General features: G+C 44.1%; 1 protein-coding gene across 1 annotated transcript in view; it reads left to right on the top strand.

Annotated features, from left to right (window-relative positions):
* Window positions 1-16,063, top strand: part of LOC134610551 (inter-alpha-trypsin inhibitor-like) — a 102,976-nt gene that overhangs the window by 39,937 nt on the left and 46,976 nt on the right. The window contains exon 3 of the mRNA XM_063453525.1: window positions 13,725-13,922. Coding sequence (XP_063309595.1) covers window positions 13,725-13,922 — 198 coding nt within the window. The remainder of the gene's footprint in view (window positions 1-13,724; window positions 13,923-16,063) is intronic.

Here is a 16,063-nt window from a genome sequence, read left to right as displayed (position 1 = left end):
ATCTGACAAATTTCAATAAAAAAAAAAAAAAGTAAAATCAAGCCTTATATTTGACCCTGCAACTTTCACAAACACTATAAAACCTCTACATGTGGGGTACTGTTATACTCAGGAGACTTCGCTGAACACAAATATTAGTGTATCAGAACAGTAAAATGTATCACAGCAATAATATCCTCAGTGAAAGAGCTGTTTGTGTGTGAAAAATGCAAAAAACTTCACTTTCACTGACAATATCATCGCTGTGATATGTTTTACTGTTTTGAAACACTAATATTTGTGTTCAGCAAAGTCTCCCGAGTAAAACAGTACCCCTCATGTACAGGATTTAGGGTGTCATAGAAAGTTACAGGGTTAAACACAGTGCGATGCTGGATTTAAAGGTGTACCCCCTGTTTTTGGGGTACATCCAGAACTTGGCTGGAAAAGTGTACCGGATAATTGGGGTTAATGTTATCTGAGGGGAGGGGATGTGTGGGCTGAACCATGTATGTGATTGGTTATTTTATGCCTCCCCCTGGGTGTGGACTGTATGTGTATTATTGTAATAAAAGCCAGGCTGGATGAGCCAGTCCAGAGTTCCTGTTTTACCCTCAAAGTGATGTGTCGTCTCATTATTGGGGGGAAGGATTTATTGCATGCTGTTCCAGTTGACTGCTAGGAGTACAAGCCTATTCGTATGGTTCCTATTCAATGGTCTACAGCATTCATATGCTTGGGAGAATTTAAAAGGTTTCTCGGATTCGGTGATTGTGGTGTCTGCCAGAGTGCTTGGAGTCCTCAGGAAGCGCTAGGAGCATCCATTAACGGAGGTACTCAGTCGGGGTGCCAGGTGATCCGTTACATATATATATACATATTATATTTTTTTTTACACTGATTGTTTTTTTTTTTAACTTTATTTTATGATTTTACACTTGCAGGGAGACTGCCTGTCAGCACAGACAGTCCCCCTGCAGGCAGATACACAGACACCTATTGCGGTCATGTGATCGAGTGATCACATGGCCGTGGGGTCCTGATCTGCCGAGGGGGGACTGCCCGGGCAGACAGGCAGTCCCCCTGGACCGGGAGGAGAGCTGATCGCCGCCGTGGGACCGACGGCGATCAGGTAAGTTGCCCAAAACCGTTATGACGGTTCAGGACCATCAGCGGTCCAAACGCACGTTTTACCGCTGACGGTCCTGAACCGTCAGCGGTCCTTAAAGGGTTAAGGACACATGACATGTGTGACATGTCATGATTCCCTTTTATTCCAGAAGTTTGGTCCTTAAGGGGTTAACTCCTAAATGACAGTGAATTGAGCAGTGAGATTGCAGGGGAATGATCTATACACTAAAACTGCTTTATTTAGCTGAAGTAATTTAGGTGACTATAGTGTTCCTTTAAATAGGATGCCTCTGATTTGTCCGATTTAAATGCCCTTTGTTATTTTTAATCTCTTGTTTTACTTCTCTACTAAGCCACATTGGTTTTAATGTGTTTCTTTTATATTTATTACCCAATGGTACATACTGAGAAATGTACCTTTCTAATATGTGTTTGAATAGTTTCCACTTATCCTCAGTGTTTTTTATTACTAAGGCGTTCATGCCAGTCGATATGTTGTAGAGCTGCCCTAATCTTATTGAAATTGGCTTTTTTTAAATTATACGTTTTAATATACCCCACGTGCTTTTTTGAGTTTATTTCAAAAGTTACCATATTGTGATCACTATTTCCCAAGTGCTCACCTACTTGAATGTTGGTTAAAAGATTAACATTGTTTGTTATAACGAGATCCAGACAAGCATCCTTTCTAGTTGGTGCTTGTACCAGTTGTGACATAAAGGTGTAATTTAACACATTCAAAAACCCGATTCCCCTAGCTGAAGTACTAGTTCCTCTATCCCAATTTATGTCCGGGTAATTAAAATCTCCAATAATTAATGTGTTCCCCCGATTTGCAGCTTCACCAATTTGCTCTAACAGCAGTTCTTCCTCATTAATATTTACATTTGGTGGTTTATAACATATCCCAACCAATAACGTATTTCCCTTTGTTTGCCCCAAGCAGATATCTACCCATAAAGCTTCCACATTTTCCTCGTCACACTCCACATGCCTAAGATTTGACTTGAACTCATGGCTGACATACAAACATACCCCACCACCCTTCTTGTTTTTCCTATCCTTCCTAAATAACGTTTACCCATTTAAGTTAACTGCCCAGTCATGTATCTCATCCCACCATGTTTCAGTTATGCCTATTATATCATATTGTTTAGTGTATGCTATTGCCTCTAGTTACCACATTTTGTTATTTAGGCTCCTTGCATTAGTAAGCATACATTTAATATTACCATGAGTCATTTGTACTTTTTGTGAATCAATATTACATAGCTTCTCTGTTCTGAGCTCCCCCCTCCCCCATCTCCACCCCCATTGTTCTGAGCTAAAGCCCATCTCCTTTCTATCCTATCTCCATTTTCTAGATTGCTATGACCCTCCCCCCCCTACTACTAGTTTAAAATCTCCTCCAACCTTCTAGCCGTCCTATCCCCCAGCACAGCAGACCCTCTTCCGTTTAGGTGCAATCCATCACGACTATACAGGTTGTACCCAAAATCGGCCCAGTGCTCTAAAAACCCAAAACCCTCCTTCCTGCACCAAGACTTCAGCCACGCATTGACCTCTCTAATCTCCCGCTGCCTTTCTGCTGTAGCGCGCGGCACAGGTTATATTTCTGAAAATATTACCTTGGAGGTCCTATTCTTTAGCTTACTTCCTAGATCCCTGAACTCACTCTTTAGGACCTTCCATTTTCCTCTGACTTTGTCATTGGTACCAATATGGACCATGACAGCTGGGTCATCCCCAGCCCCTCCCAATAATCCCTCCACTCTGTCGGCAACATGCCGTCCCGAGCACCCGGGAGACAGCAAACTTTCCGGTTGAGTCGATCAGAGTGGCAGATTACCCTATCTATTCTCTTAATAATAGAGACCCCTACCACCACAACCTGTCTAGACTTCCTTACCCTCTCAACCCCACCCGTACTAGAGGGGCTGTTCCCACGGCTGTTAGAAGGAACAGCTTCCTGCAGTACAGCTACTCCTGAGCTGATGCACCCAACATCTTCACTCAAATGGGCAAATCTGTTAGGCTGCACAAGATCAGGACTAGCTAAACCTTTCCCCTTCCCTCCCCCTCTGCTTCCTCGCGCCACAGTTACCCAGCTATGTGCCTCTTCTCCAACTGTCTCATCTCCACTACCTGCACCCACTCGCAGACTCCTCTCAAGATTATCAATCTCCCTCAGTGTTGCAATATGCCTCTCCAGATCTCCAATCCGAGCTTCCAGAAGCCACTCGCTCACACCCACCACAGAGGTATGGACCCTGGACAGATGTATCCATGCATGCATACATGGAACACGATGTACACTGAGTAAAACTTGTAATCTTGCTAGCACTCATCCCCAGTTACTAAATAACACAAGTGAGCAAAAACAATATTTATCCTCTTGGTATAAACTCCCTTGTAGTTTCAAATCCTGTTGTTTTAACTCCTACTTGAAATAGCCTACTTCCAAGCAAACTCCAGTGAGCAAGCTCTGTGAGTCAGTAGTGGGTTTATATTGGCAATACAAATCCCACACAGGTGGAAATTAAGGGGCACTCCCCCTAATTAGCTCAGCAGCAGCAGCTCCCACAAGGAGGAGGGGAATAGAAAAAACGAGAGGAAACAAAAAAAAAAAAGGGAAACGTTTTAAATAAAATCAGCAAGGAGAAAAATATAGAAGAAAAAAAAGGGACAAAGTTTAAATAAATACAGCAAAAAATATATATATATAAATATGAAAAGGGGAAAAAAGTTACAAAAAATTAAAATAAATCAAAACAGCAAGGGGAAAAAAAGGGTAAAAGTAAAAAAAAATACAAAACACAAAATACAAAAATACAAACATTTTAACCTGCTTTTTTCCCACTTGGTATTAACTAATACCAACCACAGTCCACCAGTTCACCAACAAACTCCTGTTGTTTTAACTCCTACTTAAAAGAGACTACTTTATATAGCCTACTTTCAAGCAAACTCCAGTGATGTTGTAGCTTTAAGGCTATCTGAGCTGGGTATATTCACTTGTCTATATTTGATGCGAACGAGAGCATTCGTATGCTGGCGGCACGAAAGCCACCAGCATTCATACAGTAGTTTCACGAACAGTGAATTTCAACACTGTTCGTGAAACAAACAAACTACCGAATGGGAGACCACACACAGGAGGTTGTGTGGCTCCCATTAAGTAGCGCAACATTGTTTCTCTCGGTAGTTAATAGATGTTCAGGGTGGCCGCCATTCGGATACCGACAACGCGGCGGTCAGCCATCTTGAAACCTTTGTTAGCCCAGCGGTATTTTGTCATCCCCTACTGTACAACCCCTGTAATGTCAGTAAGGAAACCCCTTGCATGGGGAACCACATAAATACTGTGACCTGTGATTAAAACCTCAGTTGACTCCCAGCCTATGTGTCGTCTAGTTCTTGGGAAGGAAGGATTTATACAACGCTACCGGGATTATTGTATGCTGTACTTATTTTAACTGGATTATTCTATGCTGTTCCTGTCTACCAGCGGAGATATTGTGGATTATACTACCTCTCCGCTACAGGCTTCATCACGGCTGTGTGGGGTACGAGTACTCCGGATCTGTGGGTTGCTGAGTGGGCAGAGACCAGCGGTACTCTGCCCTGGTGCCAGCACTTCAGCTGGAGTAGTCTGGTTTTATGGGTAAGATGGGGAGGGCTTATGTTGAAGCCACTGCGATTGGCTACTGTCCAATATATTGTACAGTCTTCCACAAGGTCCCCTAGGGGAGTGTCCACCTTGTGGAGACCCGCATAAATACCTGGCAGGTAGCCCCCATTAAACACATTCCTGTTTGACCTTCAAGATGGAGCTTGGTCTCGTTTGTGGAGGGATTTATTATTGGGACAGTACTTTTCGTTATTTCTAGCGGTGAAAGGACTTCAACTGAATTGCTGATCGGGAGTTGCCGCGTTCGTATGCTCCGTTCGGGAGTTTGACGATCGGCTGGATAAAAACTGCATTTCTGAAGAAAGGGGATTATTCACTAAACGGCGGCTTCGTTCCCCTGGTGGTGAGTGTCGGAACAGTACTCAAGTAGTCTTACCCGCTCCCCTCCGGGTTGGTCTCCCAGAAACGGCATCCGCCAGGCCATTTGTTCATGCAACTGGTATGCGACACCAGGAAGGCGCTGCTGCCGTTGATACTGGACTTCCTCCAGGGCATCGTACCATAATTCTTTCCGGGCATTATCTCTCCATTCCAATTCACTCTCTTCCTCAGGTGTGTGTGCTGCCCAGGGGTCCACCTCGCACTAGGACGCCATCCCACCGCTTGCCACCAATGTAACGGATCTCTCCTTCAGAGAGCAGGACAGGAACAAGCTCTTACAAGAGCTTAGTAGTATGGCAGGGAGTATGGCAAGCATAGCAATCCCTTGTAGCAGATTCCCCCAATAACAGACGGCACTCCAAATTGAGGGTGAAGGAAAACTGACAGAGCTGTGGGTTTATTGTTCTTATATACACATTCTTACACATTAGTACCACCCACAGGGTTTTGTAAAACAACCAATAAACACGTACAATACACTCAGACACTCCCACACAAAATCCACCCCTCTGCCTGTGATTACCTTACACAATGGGTTAATATAATTATCACAGGCAGGAAAATACACAGTTTTACAAAATATTCATAACTTTAAAAGTATGCATCACATTCACATACATTTTCAGAATACTATAAAAAAAAACATACGTCAAAATCATACAAATTGGTCCAGTGGGTCAAAAGATAGATCGACGTCCTTTGTGATCAAATGAAGCATGGCTTTTCTGCCCAAAACCAGTTCCACAGAGTCTTCTATCCTGGAGATAATTGGAAAGTAATCCAATTATCTCCAAGGACAGAGGCAAAACTCAATTAAGCACATGGCAGCAAAATACAATAAAAATACATAAAAATATATAACTGTGCAGCTATTGCATAAAACAGGTACATTCAAGATATCCCCAGATAGCTTAGATCTGAGCGCACATTATTACTGAATGGCGCTCAGATCACATACATACAGTTCAATTGCCATGGAGCCAAAGTCTTTCACATAGTCTTTCGTTATACGAATGGGCTCCATGGCATAGCTATCGGGGGTATCACTGTTCAAATAGGGCAAGTACCAAATGACCCGGCTTTCGAGTCTTTGCAGGGGAAAATCAAGCATTTCTGATACCGGAGAAACTGACGGAAGCCAAGCACAGAGAGATGGACACAGGTTTCTTCAGGAAGGAAGAGATTCTTTATTCGGTTCACCGATCGGGACTCAGAGGGACTAATGTCTCCAAAATACAACAGGTTCTGAGCCCCGGACAATAGTGCAGGCTCCTTATATAGGCACATAACTCCTCCCATATTAAGCTCCGCCCGCACATTCTCTTCACCAATCAAAACAAATAAGAATTAACTTCCTGCTTGACCGCATGGCTTGTCCAGCACAATGGAGGAGGGGAATACTACATCCTGTATTCTCGCACATGCTCCGTACACTACTGATCGTATCTTGCCACGTGCAACCAACCGACCGATACATCAGCATATGCACGTACACATGCCACGTGGTAATCTCGGCCTACTAAATTTATTTCTACCGAGATTCCACCACATTTCAACATGGGGCCATAGTCACAGGGCAGGAGGCTGTCAATCAGTCTTCTTCAATGCCCAGTGGCGAGGCTGGTTCCGCCACAGGGAACCACATAAATACTGGAGCTTGTGAATAAAACCACAGTTGACTCCCAGCCTATGTGTCGTCTAGTTCTTGGGAAGGAAGGATCTGTATAACGCTACCGGGATTATTGTATGCTGTACTTGTTTTACCTGGATTATTACATGTTGCTCCTGTCTACCAGCGGGGATATTGTGGATTATACTATCTCTCCGCTACATACTGCCCCTGTCCTGCCATCTACAGACCATATTCCCCCTCTAGAGTGTCTGTCTCCCGCTCTACAGATCCTGCCTTCATTATACTGCCCCTGTCCCCCTCTACAGCCCCTGCCTCCATTATACTGCCCCTGTCATCCCCTCTACAGCTCCTGCCTCCATAATATTAGCTCTGCCTCCCTCTACAGTCCCAGCCTTCATTATACTGCCCCTGCCCCCCTCTACAGCCCCTGTCTCCATTATACTCCCCCTGTCCTCCCCTCTACAGCCCCTGCCTCCATTATACTAAACGATACGGAATCTGTTGGCGCTATATAAATGGCAATAATAATACTGCCCAAGTCCTCCCCTCTATAGCCCCTGCCTCTATAATGCTACCCATGCCCCCCCCCCCCCCGGATGCCCCTGTCCCCCCTCTACAGACCCTGTCTCCTGCCTCCATTATACTGCCGGTGTACCCCCCTCTGCAGCCCCTGCCCCTGCTTCCCCCTCTACAGCCCCTACCTTCATAATACTGCCCCTGTCCTGCCCTCTACAGACTCTGTTCCCCCTCTAGAGTCTCTGTCCCCCGTTCCACAGATCCTGCCTCCATAATACTGCCCCTATGCTGCCCCTTTTCACCACCTCTACTGCCCCTACCTCCCCCTCTACTGCCCCTGCCTCCATTATACAGCCCCTGTCCTCCCCTCTACTGCATTTTAGGCAGCCATGACCCAGGGAGGATCTCTAACAGCCATCTGAGGAGTGGCCAGTGAAGTTATACTAGGCTGTAATGTAAACACTGCATTTTCTCTGAAAAGACAGTGTTTACAGCAAAAAGCCTGAAGGTAATGATTCTACTCACCAGAACAAATTCAATAAGCTGTAGTTGTTCTGGTGACTATAATGTCCCTTTAATGTCTAAACCGATGGCAACAAAAGTGAGTACACCCCTAAGTGGAAATGTCCAAATTGGGCCCAATTAGCCATTTTCCAACCCGGTGTCATGTGACTCAAGGTCTCAGGTGTGAATGGGGAGCAGGTGTGTTAAATTTGGTGTTATCACTCTCACACTCTCTCATACTGGTCCCTGGAAGTTCAACATGGCGCTTCATGGCAAAGAACTCTCTGAGGTTCTGAAAAAAAGAATTGTTTCTATACATAAACATGGCCTCGGCTATAAGAAGATTGCCAAGATCCTGAAACTGAGCTGCAGCACGGTGGGCAAGACCATACAGCGGTTTCACAGGACAGGTTCCACTCAGAACAGGCCTCGCCATGGTTGACCAAAGAAGTTAAGTGCACATGCTCAGCGTCATATCCAGAGGTTGTCTTTGGGAAATAGAAGTATAAGTACTGCCAGCATTGTTCCAGAGGTTGAAGGGGTGGGGGGTCAGCCTGTCAGTGCTCAGACCATACGCCACACACTGCATTAAATTGGTCTGCATGGCTGTCATCCCAGAAGGAAGCTGTTACGGTACACCCAAGTATAAAAGGGGTTAATACCGCTGAGGACGTTCACCTTCCGAATGGAGAGACAGCTAACGAAAGCTCCAATCAGCCGAGCAGGAACCATACGAAATCCTTCACGTATCAAACAGCCGAACGAGTAAACCATACGAATCCAATACCACTAAGTATGAGACCAAGCTCCGTGTTGAGGGTTAAGCAGAGATCTGATTTATTGAGGGCTACCTGCCCGGCATTTATGCAGGTCTCCCACCTGGTGGACACTCCACAAGGGGACCAGATGGAAGCCTGGAACAATATGGATATTGTAGCCAATCACAGTGGCATAAGCATAAACACTCCCCTTTAGCTGACAACAACCCTCCTCTCTATCCTGGAGATAATTGGGAAGTAATCCAATAATCTCCACGGATCGAGGCCAAACTCCATTTTGTACATAATAAAAATACATAAAAATCAATAACTCCAAAATTACACAAATAGAATAACCACATTTAACGTATCCCCAAATAGCTTAGATCTGAGCACACATTATTACCAAATGGCGCTCAGATCCTATACACACAGTTCAGTCGCCATGGAGCCAAAGTTTTTCACATTGTCTTTCGTTATACGAACGGGCTCCATGCGATGGCTATCTGGGGTAAGTCATTTCGTGCAAAAAAGTACCAAACGGACCGGCGTTCATATGCTGGAAGGCAGAGAAGGGAGGTCGGCAGTGTCAGCGTTGTTCAGGAGAAATAGTGTCCATTTTCAGTTCCAGGAAATCATCGATGAACACCGCTGATTATTTGTGAGTCCAAGATGGCCGCAGCCTCATGGTCGGCATACGAACAACGACCACCCAGCATACCGTTGATAATTAGGAGGTGTCTGCGGTTAACCACAACGTTTTAATGAGGCCAAGAGGTTAACCAGCAGCACACTTCCAGGCTGGGTGGCCAGCCGTTCAGCAGTTTGTTTGTGAGTTTAGGAAATAAATGAATGAGGGGTACGGACAGGCAATTAACCGAAAAACAGACAAACCCAGCGGGTTATAGGCACAGTTCCAAGACAGAGGGATCTGTCACAGAACCCTCTTCTAAAGATGATGCACAAGAAAGCCCGCAAACAGTTTGCTGAAGACAAGCAGACTAAGGAAATGGATTACTGGAACCATGTCCTGTGGTCTGATGAGACCAAGATAAACTTATTTGGTTCAGATGGTGTCAAGTGTTTGGCGGCAACCAGGTGAGGAGTACAAAGACAAGTGTGTCTTGCCTACAGTCAAGTATGGTGGTGTCATGATCTGGGCCTGCATGAGTGCTGCTGGCACTGGGGAGTTACAGTTCATTGGATCCCCTTCCTTCGGAGTCTGGGTCGCAGGGCAGTATTCCAACATGGTAACAACCCCAAACACACCTCCAAGACAACCACTGCCTTGCTAAAGAAGCTGAAGGTAAAGGTGATGGACTGGCCAAGCATGTCTCCAGATCTAAACCATATTGAACATCTGTGGGGCATCCTCAAATGGAAGGTGGGGGAGCGCAAGGTCTCTAACATCCACCAGGAGTGGAGCAGTGGAAGAGGACTCCAGTGGCAACCTGTGAAGCTCTGGTGAACTCCATGCCCATGAGGGTTAAGGCAGTGCTGGATAATTATGGTGGCCACACAAAATATTGACATGCCCAATTTGGACATTTCCACTTAGGGGTGTACTCAGTTTTGTTGCCAAGGGTTTAGGACGTTTCTGGAGTTTATGTGAAACACTGAGATTCATTCAGATTCATACAGCAGGTTTATGTATATACAATGCTTTTATAACCAACTCGTTTATTTCTATGTTTTGCTAATAATGTTAACTCCTAGGAGAAGGAATTTATGCAGAGGGTAGACACCAACAGCTTATTTATTAACATTCGAACTGTTAGGAATTCAAAGTGAATTTCACATTTTAGACCAAAGTAGGCCAACTGAAAGCATAGCTTGGATATTTTTTTTTGGTTGGCTATTTTGGCCTTAAATTTTAAATTCACTTTAAAGTAGGGATCGACCGATTATCGTTTTTACCGATATTATGGGCCGATATTCGGTATTTTCAGTAATATCAGTATCGGCCACTAAACATACAGATATTGCCGATAATACATACCAGGACTGCCGGGCCCATGACAAGCCCGGTGGTCCTGGGGGGGGGCCCGCAGGTAGCTGTTACTTACCTTCCCAGCAGCTCCTTCAGCTCCCTGTCTAAATCTCGCAAGTCCCGCAGCCGCCAGAGCGTTGCCACGGGTTACCATGGCAATGCTCGGCGCGGCACGCTGACTGCGAGATTTACACTGGGAGCGGAAGTAGGTGCTGGGAAGGTAAGTAACAGCTACCTGTGGGCCCCCACTGCTCAGTCCATGCCACTGGACCACCAGGGAATGTACACAGAAAATTCTTCATGGTACAAAGACATGGCGAACACAGTGTGGGACCTGCTTGTCTTTGTGAAAAGGATACATTGTGTTGCCTTTTTTTTTATTGAAATTTAAATCAGCAAATCGCTTGGTGATGCTGTTAGCACAGCCCTCCAAAATCAAACTGTGTTCTGTCTATCCAAAAGAGACGGTTAGTAAGTTATGTAAGAATTGTAACCTAGCAGATCACTTCCACAAGAAATGAGGAAGCTCTGCATTGATTACCACTGTAATATAGTAAATGCAGATATTTCACCTGATTATTAAACATGTGAACTATTGCATCAATATGTGGTCTAATTAGCAGTCTCAATTGTGTAGTGCAGTGGTTGGCAATCATCTGTACTCCAGATGTAATGTACTACATCACCCCTGGCCAAGTAAAAAATAGGGAGGGGTTTACGCACTTTACGCACACTACACACACACACACACACTGCATTCACTATACACACACACACACACACAATCTGCATTCACTTTACGCACACTACACACACACACAATTTGCATTTACTATACACACACAATCTGCATTCACTTTACGCACACTACACACACACACACTGCATTCTCTATACACACACACTGCATTCACTATACACACACACACACTCTGCATTCACTTTACGCACACTACACACACACACACTCTGCATTCACTATACACACACTTCACACACACTCTGCATTCACTTTACGCACACTACACACACACACACACTGCATTCACTTTACGCACACTACACACACAGTGTATTCACTATACACACACATACTCTGCATTCACTTTACGCACACAACACACACACTGTATTCACTATACACACACACTCTGCATTCACTTTACGCACACTACACACACAGTGCATTCACTCTATGCACACTAAACACACACTGCATTCACTCTATGCACACTACACACACACTGCATTCACTTTACGCACACTACAAACACACTCTGCATTCACTTTACACACACTACATACACACTGCATTCACTATACACACACACACAATCTGCATTCACTTTACGCACACTACACACACACACACAATTTGCATTTACTATACACACACATCTGCATTCACTTTACGCACACTACACACACACACACACACAATCTGCATTCACTTTACGCACACTACACACACACACACTGCATTCTCTATACACACACACTGCATTCACTATACACACACACACACACTCTGCATTCACTTTACGCACACTACACACACACACACACTCTGCATTCACTATACACACACTCTGCATTCACTTTACGCACACTACACACACACACACACTGCATTCACTTTACGCACACTACACACACAGTGTATTCACTATACACACACATACTCTGCATTCACTTTACGCACACAACACACACACTGTATTCACTATACACACACACTCTGCATTCACTTTACGCACACTACACACACAGTGCATTCACTCTATGCACACTACACACACACTGCATTTACTCTATGCACACTACACACACACTGCATTCACTTTACGCACACTACAAACACACTCTGCATTCACTTTACACACACTACACACACACTGTATTCACTACACACACACACACACTGCATTCACTTTACTCACACTACACACACACTGTATTCACTATACACACACACTCTGCATTCACTTTACGCACACTATACACACACTGTATTCACTATACACACACACACTCTGCATTCACTTTATTCACACTACACACACACTGTATTCACTACACACACACTGCATTCACTACACACACACACACACTGTATTCACTATACACACACACTCAGCATTCACTTTATTCACACTACACACACACTGTATTCACTATACACACACACACACTCAGCATTCACTTTATTCACACTACACACACACTGCATTCACTTTACGCACACTATACACACACACACACACACACAGCTCCCCTGTCTAAACACACTGCATCCAGTGCATGTGGCATGTATATTTTGTGCATTTACCTTTAGAAATAATTTATTTTTTCAAAATGGTAAATGTACAAAATATCGGCAAGTTATCGGCTATTGGCCTGAAAGTTCACAGATTATCGGTATCGGCTCTAAAAAATCAGTATCGGTCGATCCCTACTTTAAATTCTCACCTTAGTAAATATGCCTGACAGTGTGATGAACACAGAGGAAGGATGAATTCTAATATAGGGCTGTCACAAGGTACACAGTCTGCTGTGTGAATACTGACCTCTAGTGGCGGTAGATACTAACCAGGCAGATCTGTTTGGGCAAATTATCGGAAACGATTTATAGTTAGGCACAGAACTGAAACATAGTCCATGATCTGACAGAATGAATTTAATGTGGTGCCTCAGTAAGGCTGTAAGCCCCCTGTGTGGTGTGGAGGCCCCCAGACACTTTAGATCGATGTTTTGGCAGGAACTCCGTACCTCTCAGAATGTCCCACATTAGATATTGCAGCCCATGAAATAGACTTCTTTTCTCATTTACTTCGATGCTTGCCACTTGATCCAAGATGGTGCTCGAGCTCCTTCTATTCCTTGCCACCCGAGACATCATCTTCCCACGTTGGACACCTTAACCAATTCCTTTCCAAAATAACTATCTTCTCTCATTACGTGGATTCCTTTCCCAAACCCAAATCCATCGAACAATCTGGCCTTTCTACTGACACCCACTGTCATGTCCCTGGAAATAAACTAGGTACTTATTGTACAGCGCTGCGGAGTACGTTGGTGCTATATAAATAATACAACTCTCTGTATATGCTGTTTATGTACCAGCTCTCCCTCTATTTTCAGATAATGTCTGTGATGACCCTCATGCCGTACAGGGATCAGGAAAAGATAAGTTAATACGATGGTCCTATGACAAGACCCAGGATATCTGCAGTACCTTCCTGCAAACCGAATCTGGGAGAAGTCAGAACAGTTTTGTTTCAGAGGAGGAATGTCTAAGGCGATGCTCCGAGCGGTATAGCGTGCTGTATCCTGACGGGGGTAAGAACACACATTGCATATGGCATAATTAACCCTACGCACCCTCATACCCCCAACATTTCACATGGACAAAGGGGGGCACTTTTAGGGGTGTAGCCCTAGGTGGGGCTGTTCCAAGTGTGAGTGGGGGGTTGGCAAGGGGTGGGGCTTAAGTGTGTACTAATTTCTCTCATTTTCAAGTATGTCCTGGGTCCACAAACACTGCATTGTTACAATATGGTACAATATAATATTACAAATACAAAGTAAAAATAAACACACGTATATAAATGTAACACGTAACAGGTACTAAACATATTCAACCATGACATGTGCATTCTGTGCAAAGATTTTAGCATGAAAGAAGATGTGACTGTGTCCCTGACCACCCCCAGGTTAGCCCCCCCCCCCATCCCCCCATCCCCCCATATTGAGAATTTTAACAAAAGATTATTCCATTTGTTAGATCAGGTTAGATCAACCATTTCGTTGTCCATGAGGTTATTCCGTAATTGGGGTGCTCTGTAGGTAAAGGAGGATCGAGCCACTTTATTTTTGTATTGCGGTATGCTAAATAAAGTGCTGATACTGGATCGGAGGTTATAGGAGGTGGGAACAGCCGGGGAGAGCATTCTACTCAGGTAGGGAGGGAGCTTCCCAGAAATGCTCTTATGTACAAGGCTGGAAAGATGAAGAGTGTATCGGGATTCCAGCAACAGCCAGTTTAGCTCTTTTAACATGTCATAGTGGTGGGTGAAGTAATTACATTCAAGTTCCAAGTGGCAGAATGAATTATATAACGTATTAAGTTTATGAAGGTGGGTTTGCACGCAGGTGCATACACTACATTTATAGGACTAAAATGTAATTTAGAAGAACAATGTATCTTATTTCCAAAGACTGGTTTTTAAACACATTAAGGACTTATTACTGTGGGGCTCTGTTATACACTCAGACACATTACTGGGAGTATTATTACTATGGAGCTCTGTTATACACTCAGACACATTACTGGGAGTATTATTGCTGTGGAGCTCTGTTATACACTCAGACACATTACTGGGAGTATTATTACTATGGAGCTCTGTTATACACTCAGACACATTACTGGGAGTATTATTGCTGTGGAGCTCTGTTATACACTCAGACACATTACTGGGAGTATTATTACTGTGGAGCTCTGTTATACACTCAGACACATTACTGGGAGTATTATTACTGTGGGGCTCTGTTACACACTCAGACACATTACTGGGAGTATTATTGCTGTTTGGCTCTGTTATACACTCAGACACATTACTGGGAGTATTATTACTGTGGAGCTCTGTTATACACTCAGACACATTACTGGGAGTATTATTGCTGTTTGGCTCTGTTATACACTCAGACACATTACTGGGAGTATTATTACTGTGGAGCTCTGTTATACACTCAGACACATTACTGGGAGTATTATTACTGTGGGGCTCTGTTACACACTCAGACACATTACTGGGAGTATTATTGCTGTTTGGCTCTGTTATACACTCAGACACATTACTGGGAGTATTATTGCTGTGGAGCTCTGTTATACACTCAGACACATTACTGGGAGTATTATTGCTGTTTGGCTCTGTTATACACTCAGATACATTACTGGGAGTATTATTGCTGTGGAGCTCTGTTATACACTCAGACACATTACTGGGAGTATTATTACTGTGGGGCTCTGTTATACACTCAGACACATTACTGGGAGTATTATTACTGTGGGGCTCTGTTACACACTCAGACACATTACTGGGAGTATTATTGCTGTTTGGCTCTGTTATACACTCAGACACATTACTGGGAGTATTATTGCTGTTTGGCTCTGTTATACACTCAGATACATTACTGGGAGTATTATTGCTGTGGAGCTCTGTTATACACTCAGACACATTACTGGGAGTATTATTGCCGTGGAGCTCTGTTATACACTCAGACACATTACTGGGAGTATTATTGCTGTGGAGCTCTGTTATACACTCAGACACATTACTGGGAGTATTATTGCTGTTTGGCTCTGTTATACACTCAGATACATTACTGGGAGTATTATTGCTGTGGAGCTCTGTTATACACTCAGACACATTACTGGGAGTATTATTACTGTGGGGCTCTGTTACACACTCAGACACATT

This window comes from Pelobates fuscus, chromosome 5 (genome assembly GCF_036172605.1).
Source record: "Pelobates fuscus isolate aPelFus1 chromosome 5, aPelFus1.pri, whole genome shotgun sequence".
In the NCBI taxonomy this organism is placed as follows: Eukaryota; Metazoa; Chordata; class Amphibia; order Anura; family Pelobatidae; genus Pelobates; species Pelobates fuscus.
Note: the sequence above shows the minus strand (reverse complement) of the source record. Positions and strands in the feature narration are given on the sequence as shown.